At 53.4% G+C, this 16113-nt stretch overlaps 1 protein-coding gene across 1 annotated transcript in view; it reads right to left on the reverse strand.

The window, feature by feature from the left end:
* The window catches only part of ZFTRAF1 (zinc finger TRAF-type containing 1), a 49010-nt gene extending 47277 nt beyond the window's left edge, over positions 1–1733 (reverse strand). The window contains exon 1 of the mRNA XM_048841877.2: positions 1334–1733. Within this exon, the coding sequence (XP_048697834.1) occupies positions 1334–1657 (324 nt within the window). The 5' untranslated portion in view covers positions 1658–1733. The remainder of the gene's footprint in view (positions 1–1333) is intronic.
* Positions 1734–16113: the final 14380 nt, after the last annotated feature.

Raw genomic sequence — 16113 nt, forward strand, 5'->3', positions numbered from 1 at the left:
GGGGCGGGGCAGTGGGGGGGAGCCCGGGGGGACTGTAGGGGACATGGGGGGCCCCGGGGGGTTTGGGGGGGCGGTACCTGGTAGACCGAGGCCTTGGGCAGGTCCAGGCACACCGTGCGGGGCGGGGCAGTGGGGGGGGCCCGGGGGGACTGTAGGGGACATGGGGGGTTAGGGGGGCGGTACCTGGTAGACCGAGGCCTTGGGCAGGTCCAGGCACACCGTGCGGGGCGGGGCAGTGGGGGGGAGCCCGGGGGGACTGTAGGGGACATGGGGGGCCCCGGGGGGGCGGTACCTGGTAGACCGAGGCCTTGGGCAGGTCCAGGCACACCGTGCGGGGCGGGGCAGTGGGGGGGGGCCTGGGGGGACTGTAGGGGACATGGGGGGCCCCGGTGGGGTTTGGGGGGGCGGTACCTGGTAGACCGAGGCCTTGGGCAGGTCCAGGCACACCGTGCGGGGCGGGGCAGTGGGGGGGAGCCCGGGGGGACTGTAGGGGACATGGGGGGCCCCAGGGGGTTGGGGGGGCGGTACCTGGTAGACCGAGGCCTTGGGCAGGTCCAGGCACACCGTGCGGGGCGGGGCAGTGGGGGGGGGCCTGGGGGGACTGTAGGGGACATGGGGGGCCCCGGTGGGGTTTGGGGGGGGCGGTACCTGGTAGACCGAGGCCTTGGGCAGGTCCAGGCACACCGTGCGGGGCGGGGCAGTGGGGGGGAGCCCGGGGGGACTGTAGGGGACATGGGGGGCCCCGGGGGGTTGGGGGGGCGGTACCTGGTAGACCGAGGCCTTGGGCAGGTCCAGGCACACCGTGCGGGGCGGGGCAGTGGGGGGGGGCCTGGGGGGACTGTAGGGGACATGGGGGGCCCCGGGGGGTTGGGGGGGCGGTACCTGGTAGACCGAGGCCTTGGGCAGGTCCAGGCACACCGTGCGGGGCGGGGCAGTGGGGGGAGGCCCGGGGGGACTGTAGGGGACATGGGGGGCCCCGGGGGGTTGGGGGGGCGGTACCTGGTAGACCGAGGCCTTGGGCAGGTCCAGGCACACCGTGCGGGGCGGGGCAGTGGGGGGGGCCCGGGGGGACTGTAGGGGACATGGGGGGCCCCGGGGGGTTGGTACCTGGTAGACCGAGGCCTTGGGCAGGTCCAGGCACACCGTGCGGGGCGGGGCAGTGGGGGGGGCCCGGGGGGACTGTAGGGGACATGGGGGGCCCCGGGGGGTTGGTACCTGGTAGACCGAGGCCTTGGGCAGGTCCAGGCACACCGTGCGGGGCGGGGCAGTGGGGGGGAGCCCGGGGGGACTGTAGGGGACATGGGGGGCCCCGGGGGGTTGGGGGGGGCGGTACCTGGTAGACCGAGGCCTTGGGCAGGTCCAGGCACACCGTGCAGCACAGCACCGAGTACAGCCGCTCCTCCAGCTTGACGCTGCCCTCGGCCCCGCCCGCCCCCGCCACCTTCAGCCGCTTCTTGGGCGGCGCGTCCGGGTCGGCGGCGGGCTCCGCGTGCGGCCGGGCCCCGCCGAGCAGCAGCCCCGGCTCCTCGGGCCCCGCCGCCGCCGCCGGCCCCGCCGCCTCGCCCAGCCCCGCGGAGGAGGAGGAGGCCGCCGCCGCGGAGGAGGAGGCGGCGGCCGGGCCCCCGCCGCCGGGCTCCCGCTCCTCCGCCCCGGACATGGCGCCGCCCGCCCCGCGCTGCTGCCGGCCCAGACTCCGCCGCCGCCACCGCTTCACCCCGCCACCGCCGCCGCCATCTTTGTTTGCCGCCGCCTCCTCCTCCTCCTTCCCTCGTCCGCCCCGCCCCTTCCACGCCCTCCGCCAATCACCGCGCAGCGGGGGCGGGCCCGGCGGGCCACCGACCTACCAGCACAAAGGTCGTCGCCCCGCCCCTGGGGAGGCCCCGCCCCGCGCCCACTGGCTTTTTTTCAGTGAAAATTTCACGAACCCGGAGAAGGGAACAAAACAGCGGGGGCGGGGCCAGATGGGGCGGGGCTCGCGGGAGGGGCTCGGTAGGGCGGGGCTATAAGGTGAGGGGCAGAGCTAGAGGGAGGGGCTAGAGGGGAGGAGGCCGAATGGGAGAGGCTAAAGGAGAAGGGGAGGGGCTAGAGAGGGAAGGGCAGAGGCTAGAGGGAGGGGCTAGAGGGGAGGAGGCGGGGCTAAAGGGGGAGGGGCTGAATGGGAGAGGCTAAAGGAGAAGGGAGGGGCTACAGATGGGAGAGGAAGGGCTGAAGAGAAGGGGAGGGGCTAGAGGGGAAGGGCAGCGGCTAGAGGGAGGAGCTAGATGGGGAGGGGGAGGGGCTGCAGGGGAAGAGGCTGAATGGGAGAGGCTAAAGAGAAGGGGAGGGGCTAGAGGGGGAAGGGAAGAGGCTGCAGGGGGAGGGGCTAAAGAGGGGGAGGGGCTGAATGGGAGAGGCTAAAGGAGAAGGGGGCTGGAGATGGGAGAGGAGGGGCTAAAGAGAAGGGGCGGAGCTAGAGGGGGAGGGAGAGACTAGAGTGGAGGTGGGGCTGGAGATGAGAGGGCAGTGCCGGGAAGCAGGGGGTGCTGGAATGGGCAGGTCTAGTGAGAGGGGGAAGGGTACCGTAGGGTGGGCGAAAGGTGGGAGGGAAGGGTGGCAAAGAGTAGCTGGGCAAGGGGCTGCAGAGCCTGCAGCAGGCATAGCAGAGACCGGATGACGATGGCAAAGCACCAACAAAGACATCCGACCCCTAGGGTTCCCAACTGTCTAATCACAGGTTTCAGAGCAGCAGCCCTGTTAGTCTGTATTTGCAAAAACAAAAGGAGGACTTGTGGCACCTTAGAGACTGGTTTCAGAGTAACAGCTGTGTTAGTCTGTCTTTGCAAAAAGAAAAGGAGGACTTGTGGCACCTTAGAGACTAACCAATTTATTTGAGCATGAGCTTTCGTGAGCTACAGCTCACTTCATCAGATGCATTCAGTGGAAAATACAGTGGGGAGATTTAAATACACAGAGAACATGAAACAATGGGTGTTACCATACACACTGTAACCAGAGTGATCACTTAAGGTGAGCTATTACCAGCAGGAGAGCTATTCCTACCTACATGCCTCCAGCTTTCATCCAGACCACACTACACGATCCATTGTCTACAGCCAAGCTCTACGATACAACCCCATTTGCTCCAACCCTCAGACAGAGACAAACACCGACAAGATCTCTGTCAAGCCTTCTTACAACTACAATACCCACCTGCTGAAGTGAAGAAACAGATTGACAGAGCCAGAAGAGTTCCCAGAAGTCACCTACTACAGGACAGGCCCAACAAAGAAAATAACAGAACACCACTAGCCATCACCTTCAGCCCCCAACTAAAACCTCTCCAACGCATCATCAAGGATCTACAACCTATCCTGAAGGACGACCCATCACTCTCACAGATCTAGGGAGACAGGCCAGTCCTTGCTTACAGACAGCCCCCCAACCTGAAGCAAATACTCACCAGCAACCACACACCACACAACAGAACCACTAACCTATCCTTGCAACAAAGCCCGTTGCCAACTCTGTCCACATATCTATTCAGGGGTCACCATCATAGGGCCTAATCACATCAGCCACACTATCAGAGGCTCGTTCACCTGCACATCTACCAATGTGATATATGCCATCATGTGCCAGCAATGCCCCTCTGCCATGTACATTGGCCAAACTGGACAGTCTCTACGTAAAAGAATAAATGGACACAATTCAGACGTCAAGAATTATAACATTCAAAAACCAGTGGGAGAACACTTCAATCTCTCTGGTCACTCGATTACAGACCTAAAAGTGGCAATTCTTCAACAAAAAAACTTCAAAAACAGACTCCAACAGGAGACTGCTGAATTGGAATTAATTTGCAAACTGGATACAATTAACTTAGGCTTGAATAGAGACTGGGAGTGGATGGGTCATTACACAAAGTAAAACTATTTCCCCATGTTTATCCCCCACCCCACCCCGCACTGTTCCGCAGACATTCTTGTCAACTGCTGGAAATGGCCCACCTTGATTATCACTAAAAAAGGTCCCCCCTGCCTCCCCTGACCACTCTCCTGCTGGTAATAGCTCACCTTTCCTGATCACTTGCTTCCAGGAGCTGCGTGGAATCAGGGCAGGCAGTGAGCCTGCCTTAGCTCTGCTGAACCGCCAACCGGACTTTTAATGGCCTAAAATCTCCCAGACTGGCTTCAGAAGCCTCCGGGAGCTCAAGCCTGATTCCAGGACACATCTGCCCAATCTGGGAGGGTTGGCAACCCTAACCACCACCCCCTACCTTTTTTGCATGGTATTTCATCTCCTTTCCCTGCTCTCCTCCTTCCCCCCTGCAGTACAGTGTTGGGAGGGTACTTACCATTCAGGCTGACAATAAATGGGTGCTTTCCATAGGGCCTGCTCACCCCCACTCGGTTACTGGGATCAAATCCCTCCTGGCTGGAATAACTAAGCCGAGAGCTGAGCTGGTGGGATGGGGGGAGCCTGGCCCTGCAGCGCCACACTGGAGAGCCTGCAGGTGAGCTGCTTCCAACCTCATTAAGATGTGGGGAGACCTTGAGAAATGCAGGTGGGCCGGGAAAGTGTCCCTGTCCTCGCCCGCTCTCCCCAACACAACGCACACCTGGCTCCTGCCCTGCCAGAACTGAGGTCTCCTGCAAGGCGTGCGAGGAACCAGGCCAGCTCAGAAATGCTGTCACTGGAACTCCGTTCAAGCAGCGAGATGCACTTTCTGATCCCGCCCTGGCACCTCCATCCAGCCCCTGCACGGACAGCGGCATTGGCTGGGTGGGATAATGTCACGTCTGAAGTTCCTTCATTTCCACTGAGCACCAAGCTGGGAGGAGGAGCTGCTGTGAAATCAGCTGGGCCTCCTGGCTCCCAAAAGCCTCCACCTGGACTCCCCCAAGCCACTTACCACACACACTGGCTGCCCAAAGCCTGAAGTCAATGAGAAATATCCCATCCGGTCCTTATTGAGCGAGAGAAGGCTGGAACCAAGGAACTGCCCAGGTAGTGATTCCTACAGCACACGAATAAAGCCATGCACACTTATTTTTAGGGTGACCTGCTTCCCAGCAATGTGTCCCTGGAATTAGCTTGGCTCTCCCAGGGACACAAAGCAGGAATCAGACCAGCCCAAAGAAGCCGGACACTCTTCAAGCACTGGCCTTATCCCAGTCTAGCTGGGTGCTTCTGAACTGAACCCCGGGGAAACGACTAGCAGCACTGAGACTTAAACGGTCATGGTTATGCTGTGGAGTTCCCCGAAATGGATGGAGGCTCCTCTCCAGCTGGATCCTGCAGACTCTGGGGGTAGCAATGCATGGGGATCCCATTTGCAAGTGGATCTTGTGACCCTAGCAATTAGAACGTTAGGGGTTGCAAAGGAAAGCTTAAATTCTGCAGTAAGTGCTCGAGGCCGTGGAGAAGTCCAACCAGCGCCTGCTACCATGCTGCAGTTCAACCCCTGGGGCCTAAGTGATGGACTGGAGTGGGTCTCTTCTGAGGATCTGCTGGGGTATCTCATCTCCTAGGTGAATCTCGTTTCACAGGGCAGTTTGGTTTGTGAAGCTCAGGAAGTAACTTCCCCTGCAGTGGTGAGAGGACACTCCCAGTGTCGATGCACCAGTGCAATGCAGCTAGCCTAGGGGTCTGCACTGGGGCAGCTGCATTGGCAAAGCTATACCAGTGGCTAAAATCCCCAGTGCAGACAAGGCCTTGGCTAACAGCACTGCTGGCTGTAACAGGCCAGACCTTTGCATGTTGCTACATGTCCTGCCTTTGTTTTGCACAGCCCATGCTGGATATGTGCATGGTGAGCTGTGGGCAGGAAGGTGCAAGTGGCGTGTTAGAAGCTGGTCTGGGCCCCAGGAAGAATAATGGCCATTTATGCCTGACTAGTGTTTTCTCTGTGACCGTTCTTTGGGCAAGGACACACAGAAACCAAAATCCCCAACCAGCTGCAAAATAGCAGCGACCATTCTAACACGATGCATTTTTAGTCTTTCAGGAGCTGTGTGAACAATGCCCTATTGTTCCTGGCTCATTTGGATGCTCTTGTGCTTGGAGATGATATTCCTTTGATGTTGAATTCTGGAGGAAAAAAGGGAGAGTAATTTGCATATTAATGACACTTATCTAGTCAGCAATCCAAATCTCATTTGGGATTGGGCCCGTTTTATACTAGAATCGCAGAACCAAACAGGAAATGATTGTCATTCTCCTGGCCTGCAGCGGTAACAGAGTTGCTACTTTTAACTTTCCAACGATTCCCGGCTCTTCTCAGTCTGTAATCATCCGTCTGGCCGACATCCAGGGCCTGGTTCTCCTCCTAAAGAAGAAAGAAATGGCCCCAACCCTGAAAGATGCCCAAGGACTTCCTCTGTTCCTATGGACTTTGCAGGATCAGGCCCAAAGACTTGGAATGTTATTTTGTGTTAAAAAGTGACCAGCAAACGATTATTTTGAAACCTGTCCTTGTGCCTTTTGTGCTTCTTTATAATGGGGGGGGAAATGGTCTGAAGGATTTATTTTGTTAATATTTTCTGTTTACCTTTAGAAATATCAGGTCTACCCTGGTTTTGCTGAAGGATGCAATTGGGGATGGGGTTGGGGAATGAGGGGTGTCTGGAGGCTGTTACAGTGTGAGCCCTCACTCCCTAACTGACAGAATGATCTGGATCACTTGATAAATTGGGCGCAAGCAAACAATATGCACTTTAATCTGGCTAAATGTAAATGGAACTATGAAGGGTTTCCCCCTTTAGGATGCCACCTGATGTGCTGAGATACCACTGAGTCTGCCTTTTATGCCAGCCTGGGCACCCTTTTTACCTGTCTTGCTGAGCCAGGCTATTAAGCCTCCTCCAGCACACACACAGGCAGGGCCACACTGAACTGCAGAACGACATAGACACTGAGATCAGTTCTGGGAAGTCTCAGCTTAAGGGACTTGCCCCAGAACTCAGGTGTCCACCTCCCTTGGAGTCCAGACCCAAAGGTATATTATGAAATCTGCTTCCTTCCTCAATGTGGAGGAAGGTAAGCATAATCAAATACCATTTATTTCAATATTTTTGGATGTTTTCTACATTTTCAAATATATTGATTTCAATTACAACACAGAATACAAAGTGTACGCTGCTCACTTTATATTTATTTTTATTACAAATATTTTCACAGTAAAAAACAAAAGAAATAGTATTTTCAATTCACCTAACACAAGTACTGTGGTGCAATCTCTTTACCATGAAAGTTGAACTTACAAATGTAGAATTATGTATAAAAAAACTTGTATTCAAAAATAGAACAATGTAAAACTTTAGAGCCTACAAGTCCACTCAGTCTTACTTCAGCCAATCGCTCAGACAAACAAGTTTGGTTACAATTAGCAAGAGTTAATGCTGCCCGTTTCTTGTTTACAATGTCCCCTGAAAGTGAGAACAGGCGTTCGCATGGCACTTTTGTAGCCGGCGTCACAAGATATTTACGTGCCAGATGCGCTAAAGATTCATATGTCCCTTCATGCTTCAACCACCATTCTAGAGGACATGCAGCCATGCTGATGATGGGTTCTGCTTGATAACGATCCAAAGCACTCACATATGTTCATTTTCATCGTCTGAGTCAGATGCCACCAGCAGAGGGTTGATTTCCTTGTTTTTGGTGGTTCAGATTCTGTAGTTTCCCCATCGGAGTGTTGCTTTTTTAAGATGTCTGAAAGCATGCTCCACACCTCGTCCCTCTCAGGTTTTGAAAGGCACTTCAGATTCTTAAGCCTTGTGTTGAGTGCTCTAGCTATCTTTAGAAATCTCACATTGGTACCTTCTTTGTGTTTTGTCAAATCTGCTGTGAAAGTATTCTTAAAACGAACATGTGCCAGGTCATCATCCGAGACTGCTAGAACATGAAATCTATGGCAGAATGTGTGTAAAACAGATCAGGGGATGTACAATTCTCCCCCAAGGAGTTCAGTCACAAATTTAATTAACGCACTATTTTTTTAAAGAGCATCATCAGCATGGAAGCATGTCCTCTGGAATGGTGGCCAAAGCATGAAGGGGCATATGAATATTTAGCATATCTGACACGTAAATATCTTGTAATGCCGGCCACAAAAGTGCCATGGGAACCCCTGTTCTCACTTTCTGGTGACATTGTAAATAAGAAGAGGGCAGCATTAACTCCTGTAAATGTAAACAAACTTCTTTGTCTTAGCAATTGGCTGAATAAGAAGTAGGACTGAGTGGACTTGTAGGCTCTAAAGTTTTACATTGTTTTGTTTTTGAGTGCAGTTATGTAACAAAAAAAATCTACATCTGTAAGTGATACTTTCACAATAAACAAGAAATAAGTTTATTAAGTACAAAAGGTGAATTTTAAGTGAGTATAAGAGAGAACAAAGCAGATTACTGAGCAAATGAAACAAAATATGCAAGCTAAACTCAATATACTTAAGAAACAGGTTACAAAATGTAATTTCTTACCCTAAATGTTATTTTAGGCAGGTTGCAAAGTTTCTGTGGTTTAGAGTTCCAGTTATATTCCTTTTCAGACTGGACCCCGTCTCAATCTGGACTCCCCCTGACCCCGCCTTCCCTTCAGGTGTCTTTAGCAGTCATAGAATCATAGAATATCAGGGTTGGAAGGGACCTCAGGAGGTCATCTAGTCCAACCCCCTGCTCAAAGCAGGACCAATCCCCAACTAAATCATCCCAGCCAGGGCTTTGTCACGCCTGACCTTAAAAACCTCTATGAAAGGAGATTCCACCACCTCCCTAGGTAACACATTCCAGTGTTTCACCACCCTCCTAGTGAAAAAGTTTTTCCTAATATCCAACCTAAACCTCCCCTACTGCAACTTGAGACCATTACTCCTCGTTCTGTCATCTGCTACCATTGAGAACAGTCTAGATCCCTCCTCTTTGGAATGCCCCTTCAGGTTGAAAGCAGCTATCAAATCCCCCTTCATTCTTCTCTTCTGCAGACTAAACAATCCCAGTTCTCTCAGCCTCTCCTCATAAGTCATGTGTTCCAGTCCCCTAATCATTTTTGTTGCCCTTCGCTGGACTCTTTCCAATTTTTCCACATCCTTCTTGAAGTGTGGGGCCCAAAACTGGACACAGTACTCCAGATGAGGCCTCACCAGTGTCAAATAGAGGGGAATGATCACGTCCCTCGATCTGCTGGCAATGCCCCTACTTATACATCCCAAAATGCTGTTAGCCTTCTTGGCAGGAAGGGCACACTGTTGACTCATATCCAGCTTCTCGTCCACTGTAACCCCTAGGTCCTTTTCTGCAGAACTGCTGCCGAGCCATTCGGTCCCTCGTCTGTAGCGGTGCATGGGATTCTTCCATCCTAAGTGCAGGACTCTGCACTTGTCCTTGTTGAACCTCATCAGATTTCTTTTGGCCCAATCCTCTAATTTGTCTAGGGCCCTCTGTATCCTATCCCTCCCCTCCAGCGTATCTACCTCTCCTCCCAGTTTAGTGTCATCTGCAAACTTGCTGAGGGTGCAATCCACCCCATCCTCCAGATCATTAATGAAGATATTGAACAAAACTGGCCTGAGGACCAACCCTTGGGGCACTCCACTTGATACCAGCTGCCAACTAGACATGGAGCCATTCATCACTACCTGTTGAGCTTACAGTCCATTCATCCAGCCCATACTTCTTTAACTTGCTGGAAAGAATACTGTGGGAGACAGTGTCAAAAGCTTTGCTAAAGTCAAGGAACAACACATCCACTGCTTTCCCCTCATTCACAGAGCCAGTTATCTCGTCATAGAAGGCAATTAGATTAGTTAGGCATGACTTGCCCTTGGTGAATCCATGCTGACTGTTCCTGATCACTTTCCTCTCCTCTAAGTGCTTCAGAATTGATTCCTTGAGGACGTGCTCCATGATTTTTCCAGGGACTGAGGTGAGGCTGACTGGCCTGTAGTTCCCCGGATCCTCCTTCTTCCCTTTTTTAAAGATGGGCACTACATTAGCCTTTTTCCAGTCGTCCAGGACTTCCCCCGATCGCCATGAGTTTTCAAAGATAATGGCCAACTCCTTTAGCACTCTCGGATGCAACGCATCCGGCCCCATGGACTTGTGCTCTTCCAGCTTTTCTAAATAGTCCCGAACTACCTCTTTCTCCACAGAGGGCTGGCCACCACCTCCCCATGCTGTGCTGCCCAGTGCAGCAGTCTGGGAGCTGACCTTGTTCGTGAAGACAGAGGCAAAAAAAGTATTGAGTACATTAGCTTTTTCCACATCCTCTGTCACTAGGTTGCCTCCCTCATTCAGTAAGGGGCCCACACTTTCCTTGGCTTTCTTCTTGTTGCCAACATACCTGAAGAAACCCTTCTTGTTACTCTTAACATCTCTTGCTAGCTGCAACTCCCACTGTGATTTGGCCTTCCTGATTTCACTCCTGCATGCCTGAGCAATATTTTTATACTCTTCCCTGGTCATTTGTCCAATCTTCCACTTCTTGTAAGCTGCTTTTTTGTGTTTAAGATCAGCAAGGATTTCACTGTTAAGCCAAGCTGGTCGCCTGCCATATTTACTATTCTTTCTATACATCTGGATGGTTTGTCCCTGTAACCTCAACAGGGATTCATAGAATCATAGAATCATAGAATATCAGGGTTGGAAGGGACCCCAGAAGGTCATCTAGTCCAACCCCCTGCTCAAAGCAGGACCAATTCCCAGTTAAATCATCCCAGCCAGGGCTTTGTCAAGCCTGACCTTAAAAACCTCTAAGGAAGGAGATTCTACCACCTCCCTAGGTAACGCATTCCAGTGTTTCACCACCCTCTTAGTGAAAAAGTTTTTCCTAATATCCAATCTAAACCTCCCCCACTGCAACTTGAGACCATTACTCCTCGTTCTGTCATCTGCTACCATTGAGAACAGTCTAGAGCCATCCTCTTTGGAACCCCCTTTCAGGTAGTTGAAAGCAGCTATCAAATCCCCCCTCATTCTTCTCTTCTGCAGGCTAAACAATCCCAGCTCCCTCAGCCTCTCCTCATAACTCATGTGTTCCAGTCCCCTAATCATTTTTGTTGCCCTTCGCTGGACTCTCTCCAATTTATCCACATCCTTCTTGAAGTGTGGGGCCCAAAACTGGACACAGTACTCCAGATGAGGCCTCACCAATGTCGAATAGAGGGGAACAATCACGTCCCTCGATCTGCTCGCTATGCCCCTACTTATACATCCCAAAATGCCATTGGCCTACTTGGCAACAAGGGCACACTGTTGACTCATATCCAGCTTCTCGTCCACTGTCACCCCTAGGTCCTTTTCCGCAGAACTGCTGCCTAGCCATTCGGTCCCTAGTCTGTAGCTGTGCATTGGGTTCTTCCGTCCTAAGTGCAGGACCCTGCACTTATCCTTATTGAACCTCATCAGATTTCTTTTGGCCCAATCCTCCAATTTGTCTAGGTCTTTCTGTATCCTATCCCTCCCCTCCAGCGTATCTACCACTCCTCCCAGTTTAGTATCATCCGCAAATTTGCTGAGAGTGCAATCCACACCATCCTCCAGATCATTTATGAAGATATTGAACAAAACCGGCCCCAGGACCGACCCTTGGGGCACTCCACTTGATACCGGCTGCCAACTAGATATGGAGCCATTGATCACTACCCGTTGAGCCCGACAATCTAGCCAGCTTTCTACCCACCTTGTAGTGCATTCATCCAGCCCATACTTCCTTAACTTGCTGACAAGAATACTGTGGGAGACCGTGTCAAAAACTTTGCTAAAGTCAAGAAACAATACATCCACTGCTTTCCCTTCATCCACAGAACCAGTAATCTCATCATAAAAGGCGATTAGATTAGTCAGGCATGACCTTCCCTTGGTGAATCCATGCTGGCTGTTCCTGATCACTTTCCTCTCATGCAAGTGCTTCAGGATTGATTCTTTGAGGACCTGCTCCATGATTTTTCCAGGGACTGAAGTGAGGCTGACTGGCCTGTAGTTCCCAAGATCGTCCTTCTTCCCTTTTTTAAAGATGGGCACTACATTAGCCTTTTTCCAGTCATCCGGGACTTCCCCGGTTCGCCACGAGTTTTCAAAGATAATGGCCAATGGCTCTGCAATCACAGCCGCCAATTCCTTCAGCACTCTCGGATGCAACTCGTCCGGCCCCATGGACTTGTGCACGTCCAGCTTTTCTAAATAGTCCCTAACCACCTCTATCTCCACAGAGGGCTGGCCATCTCTTCCCCATTTTGTGATGCCCAGCGTAGCAGTCTGGGAGCTGACCTTGTTCGTGAAAACAGAGGCAAAAAAAGCATTGAGTACATTAGCTTTTTCCACATCCTCTGTCACTAGGTTGCCTCCCTCATTCAGTAAGGGGCCCACACTTTCCTTGGCTTTCTTCTTGTTGCCAACATACCTGAAGAAACCCTTCTTGTTACTCTTGACATCTCTGGCTAGCTGCAGCTCCAGGTGCGATTTGGCCCTCCTGATAACTTTCCTACATGCCCGAGCAATATTTTTATACTCTTCCCTGGTCATATGTCCAACCTTCCACTTCTTGTAAGCTTCTTTTTTATGTTTAAGATCCGCTAAGATTTCACCATTAAGCCAAGCTGGTCGCCTGCCATATTTACTATTCTTTCGACTCATCGGGATGGTTTGTCCCTGTAACCTCAACAGGGATTCTTTGAAATACAGCCAGCTCTCCTAGACTCCTTTCTCCTTCAAGTTAGTCCCCCAGAGGATCCTGGCCATCCGTTCCCTGAGGGAGTCGAAGTCTGCTTTCCTGAAGTCCAGGGTCCGTATCCTGCTGCTTACCTTTCTTCCTTGCGTCAGGATCCTGAACTCAACCAACTCATGGTCACTGCCTCCCAGATTCCCATCCACTTTTGCTTCCCCCACTAATTCTACCCGGTTTGTGAGCAGCAGGTCAAGAAAAGCTCTCCCCCTAGTTGGCTCCTCCAGCACTTGCGCCAGGAAATTGTCCCCTACGCTTTCCAAAAACTTCCTGGATTGTCTATGCACCGCTGTATTGCTCTCCCAGCAGATATCAGGAAAATTAAAGTCACCCATGAGAATCAGGGCATGCGATCTAGTAGCTTCCGTGAGCTGCCGGAAGAAAGCCTCATCTACCTCATCCCCCTGGTCCGGTGGTCTATAGCAGACTCCCACCACTACATCACTCTTGTTGCACACACTTCTAAACTTAATCCAGAGACACTCAGGTTTTTCTGCAGTTTCGTACCGGAGCTCTGAGCAGTCATACTGCTCCCTTACATACAGTGCTACTCCCCCACCTTTTCTGCCCTGCCTGTCCTTCCTGAACAGTTTATAACCATCCATGACAGTACTCCAGTCATGTGAGTTATCCCACCAAGTCTCTGTTATTCCGATCACGTCATAGTTCCTTGACATCACCAGGACCTCCAGTTCTCCCTGCTTGTTTCCAAGGCTTTGTGCATTTGTATATAAGCACTTGAGATAACCTGTTGATCGCCCCTCATTCCCAGTATGAGGCAGGAGCCCTCCCCTCACAGACATTCCTGCCTGTGCTTCCTCCCGGTATTCCTTGAAATACAGCCAGCTCTCCTGGACTCCGTTCCCCCTCATGTTATCCTCCCAGGGGATTCTGCCCAAGAGGTCACGCTGGATGACCCCAACGGTCCCTTCTGGCCATGGAGTCTATCACTCGATGAACAGAAGGAGTTGGGCTTCCTGCCTCTACAAGCTGGTTAGTCATTGGAGTCTGACTTTTGGGAGCTCTGCTAACAAGGCTCCGTTATTCCTCCTCCATTTAGTGCCACTGTTTGGAACTGATATTCCAGACATTCCTTTTATATTAACGAAAAAACCCCACCAAATAATCACCCCCAAAGTGTTTGAAGTAGCCAAGCAAATAAGGACGCAGGCTCCATTTCCCCATCCTTACAGGTCACCTTTATGAGGGACTTTCACAATGAATCCAACTTTGAGTTTGGCAGAGGAGGCATGGCCTTGGGTTTAAGGATCAGGACACACGGTGAACTCATGGCCCAATCCTGCACCCCTTGAATGGTTTAGAAGTGTCCATCTACGTTCACAGGAGCAGGGACAAGGCCTAACTAGCATGATGCGTGCCTCAGTTTCCCCCTCTGTAAGGTGGGATGATGATACTGTCCAGCTCCCAGGGGGGTGAGGGTGGATGAATTAGCCCATTAGGCACTTTGAGATCCTTGGGTGCCAAGGAAAGGAAATGGTTTATGGGGTTAAAAACGGAAGATCCGTGCTTCAAACTGCCAGGCTCAGCGGTCAAATGTGCTGGTGCAGCGAATGCAGAGACTGGTGACTCAGAACCTCCCGCACCCCGGTGGCCCCTGCTGTGGGATCAGCACCGGCCCAGTCAGCTGGCATGAGACGAGCCTCCAATCCAGAGAGCTGGTTCCACTGCAAGTGTCTCCGGAGATGGGGCGCAAGAGGAAACGCAGTGGGAAAAGTTCAGCCCAGGGATGCTCTCGGGGAGCTACCCGTCCTTGCTGTGACAGGGATGGCAACGCCCCGCAGCACAGGTGCTGACTTCTGGTTTGGCTGTCGGGTGCTCCCAGGGATGAGCTGCCAAAATCTTAACCACCGGTTCCCTCCTCACCCCACGAGGGGGTGGTGGCCCACGCCCGCCCCCCAGGACTCCTGCCCCATCCAACCCCGCCGCGTTCCTTGAGGCCCCCCCGGACCTCTGGCTCATCCACCTCCCTCCCCTGTCCCCGACTGCCCCCAGAACCAGGCAGGAGGGTCTCGTGGGTCACCATAGTGGGTGCCCACCCCACCCCTAAGAGCCAGAGGCACCTGCTGGGGGGTGAGGTGGGGAGTCCCAGAGGTGCTCACCTGGGGCAGCTCCCAGGAAGCATCCGGCAGGTCCCTCTGGCTCCTAGGGGTGGGGGAGCGTAGCTAGGGGAGGAGCAGAGGGAGCAACCGCTCCCCCCACCGATCACATCAAAAGTGGCGTCTTAGGCTGGAGCCCCCAAGGGGAAAATTTGGTGGGTGCAGAGCCCCCACCGGCAGCTCCCCGCCCCACGCCTGGCCCCAGCTCCCCTCTGCTCCGACTCCACCTCCCTGGGCCTGAGCGCGAAGCCACCGCCTGCTTCTCAGCCCTTCCCGCGCGAATAGCTGATCCGCAGGAAGCCGGAGGTGGGGGAGAAACAGAGGGGGGCGGCGCATTCAGGGGAGGAGGCGGAGCGGAGGCGAGCTGGGGCCAGGTGTGGGGCGGGGAGCTGCCGGTGGGGGCTCTGCACCCACCAAATTTTCCCCGTGGGGGCTCCAGCCCCGGAGCACCCCCGGGGTTGGGGCCTGTGCCTCGCCGTGTCTTGGGGAGCTCTTACTGTATTACGTTCCTGTATCATTGTGGGCCAGGGACTGTCTGTAATTCCATGGCGGGAAGTCGACCACAGACCTCCGGGAACTCAGAGCAGCAGGGGGTGACTGGGGAAATTCACTCAGGTTGTGACACCGCCAGAAAAGTCCCACCAGCGGGAGAGGCTCGTGTAGGCTGGGACAGACTGGATTCTCCCAAGACCAGTAAAGAAAGGCCGAAGTTTAAAGGGACTCAGGGCCTGCTTTCTGCTCCAGCCAATGGGCGGGACAGCTTTAGGGGAGAGTCGGAAGGAGGGATGCAGGCCCGAGCCCGAGGCTGGAGTTGGGGTGACCTCTGGAAAGCTTTTTAGAAGCTACTTTTTAAAATGTTTTCTCTGTCATGCTTCCACCTGCCCAGAACTGTGCTCCCTTAGGAAGGGCTGGGTGGGAACTCGTAACCAATGGCTGCTAGGCCGTTTATCGCTTTGGAGAACAAGGCAAAGCCCAGAAGCTGGCCTGCTCGGGCAGTCTGGCTTGCTGGGGATATCGCAGTGTAGGCAGGGAACTGTGCAGCCTGGAAAACCCCCTGCTCAGAAGGAAGAGAGACAGGTGACGACGGAGGAGCTGGGAGTCTAGAGCGGGTGCCCTCCAGGGACCACAAGGGGGGAAACACAGCCCTGAACTGTGACACTTGCATCCTGGGCCCAGGAGGCTCCTGGTTCATTGTGTGCATGTTTTCCTTGGTCCCTCAGCTAGGCTGCTGACCAGGTTTCACAGCTGTAGCAATGACACACATACCAGGCCGCCTACGGAGACCAGACCAAAGAGC

Source organism: Caretta caretta, chromosome 2 (assembly GCF_965140235.1).
Source record: "Caretta caretta isolate rCarCar2 chromosome 2, rCarCar1.hap1, whole genome shotgun sequence".
Taxonomy (NCBI): Eukaryota; Metazoa; Chordata; order Testudines; family Cheloniidae; genus Caretta; species Caretta caretta.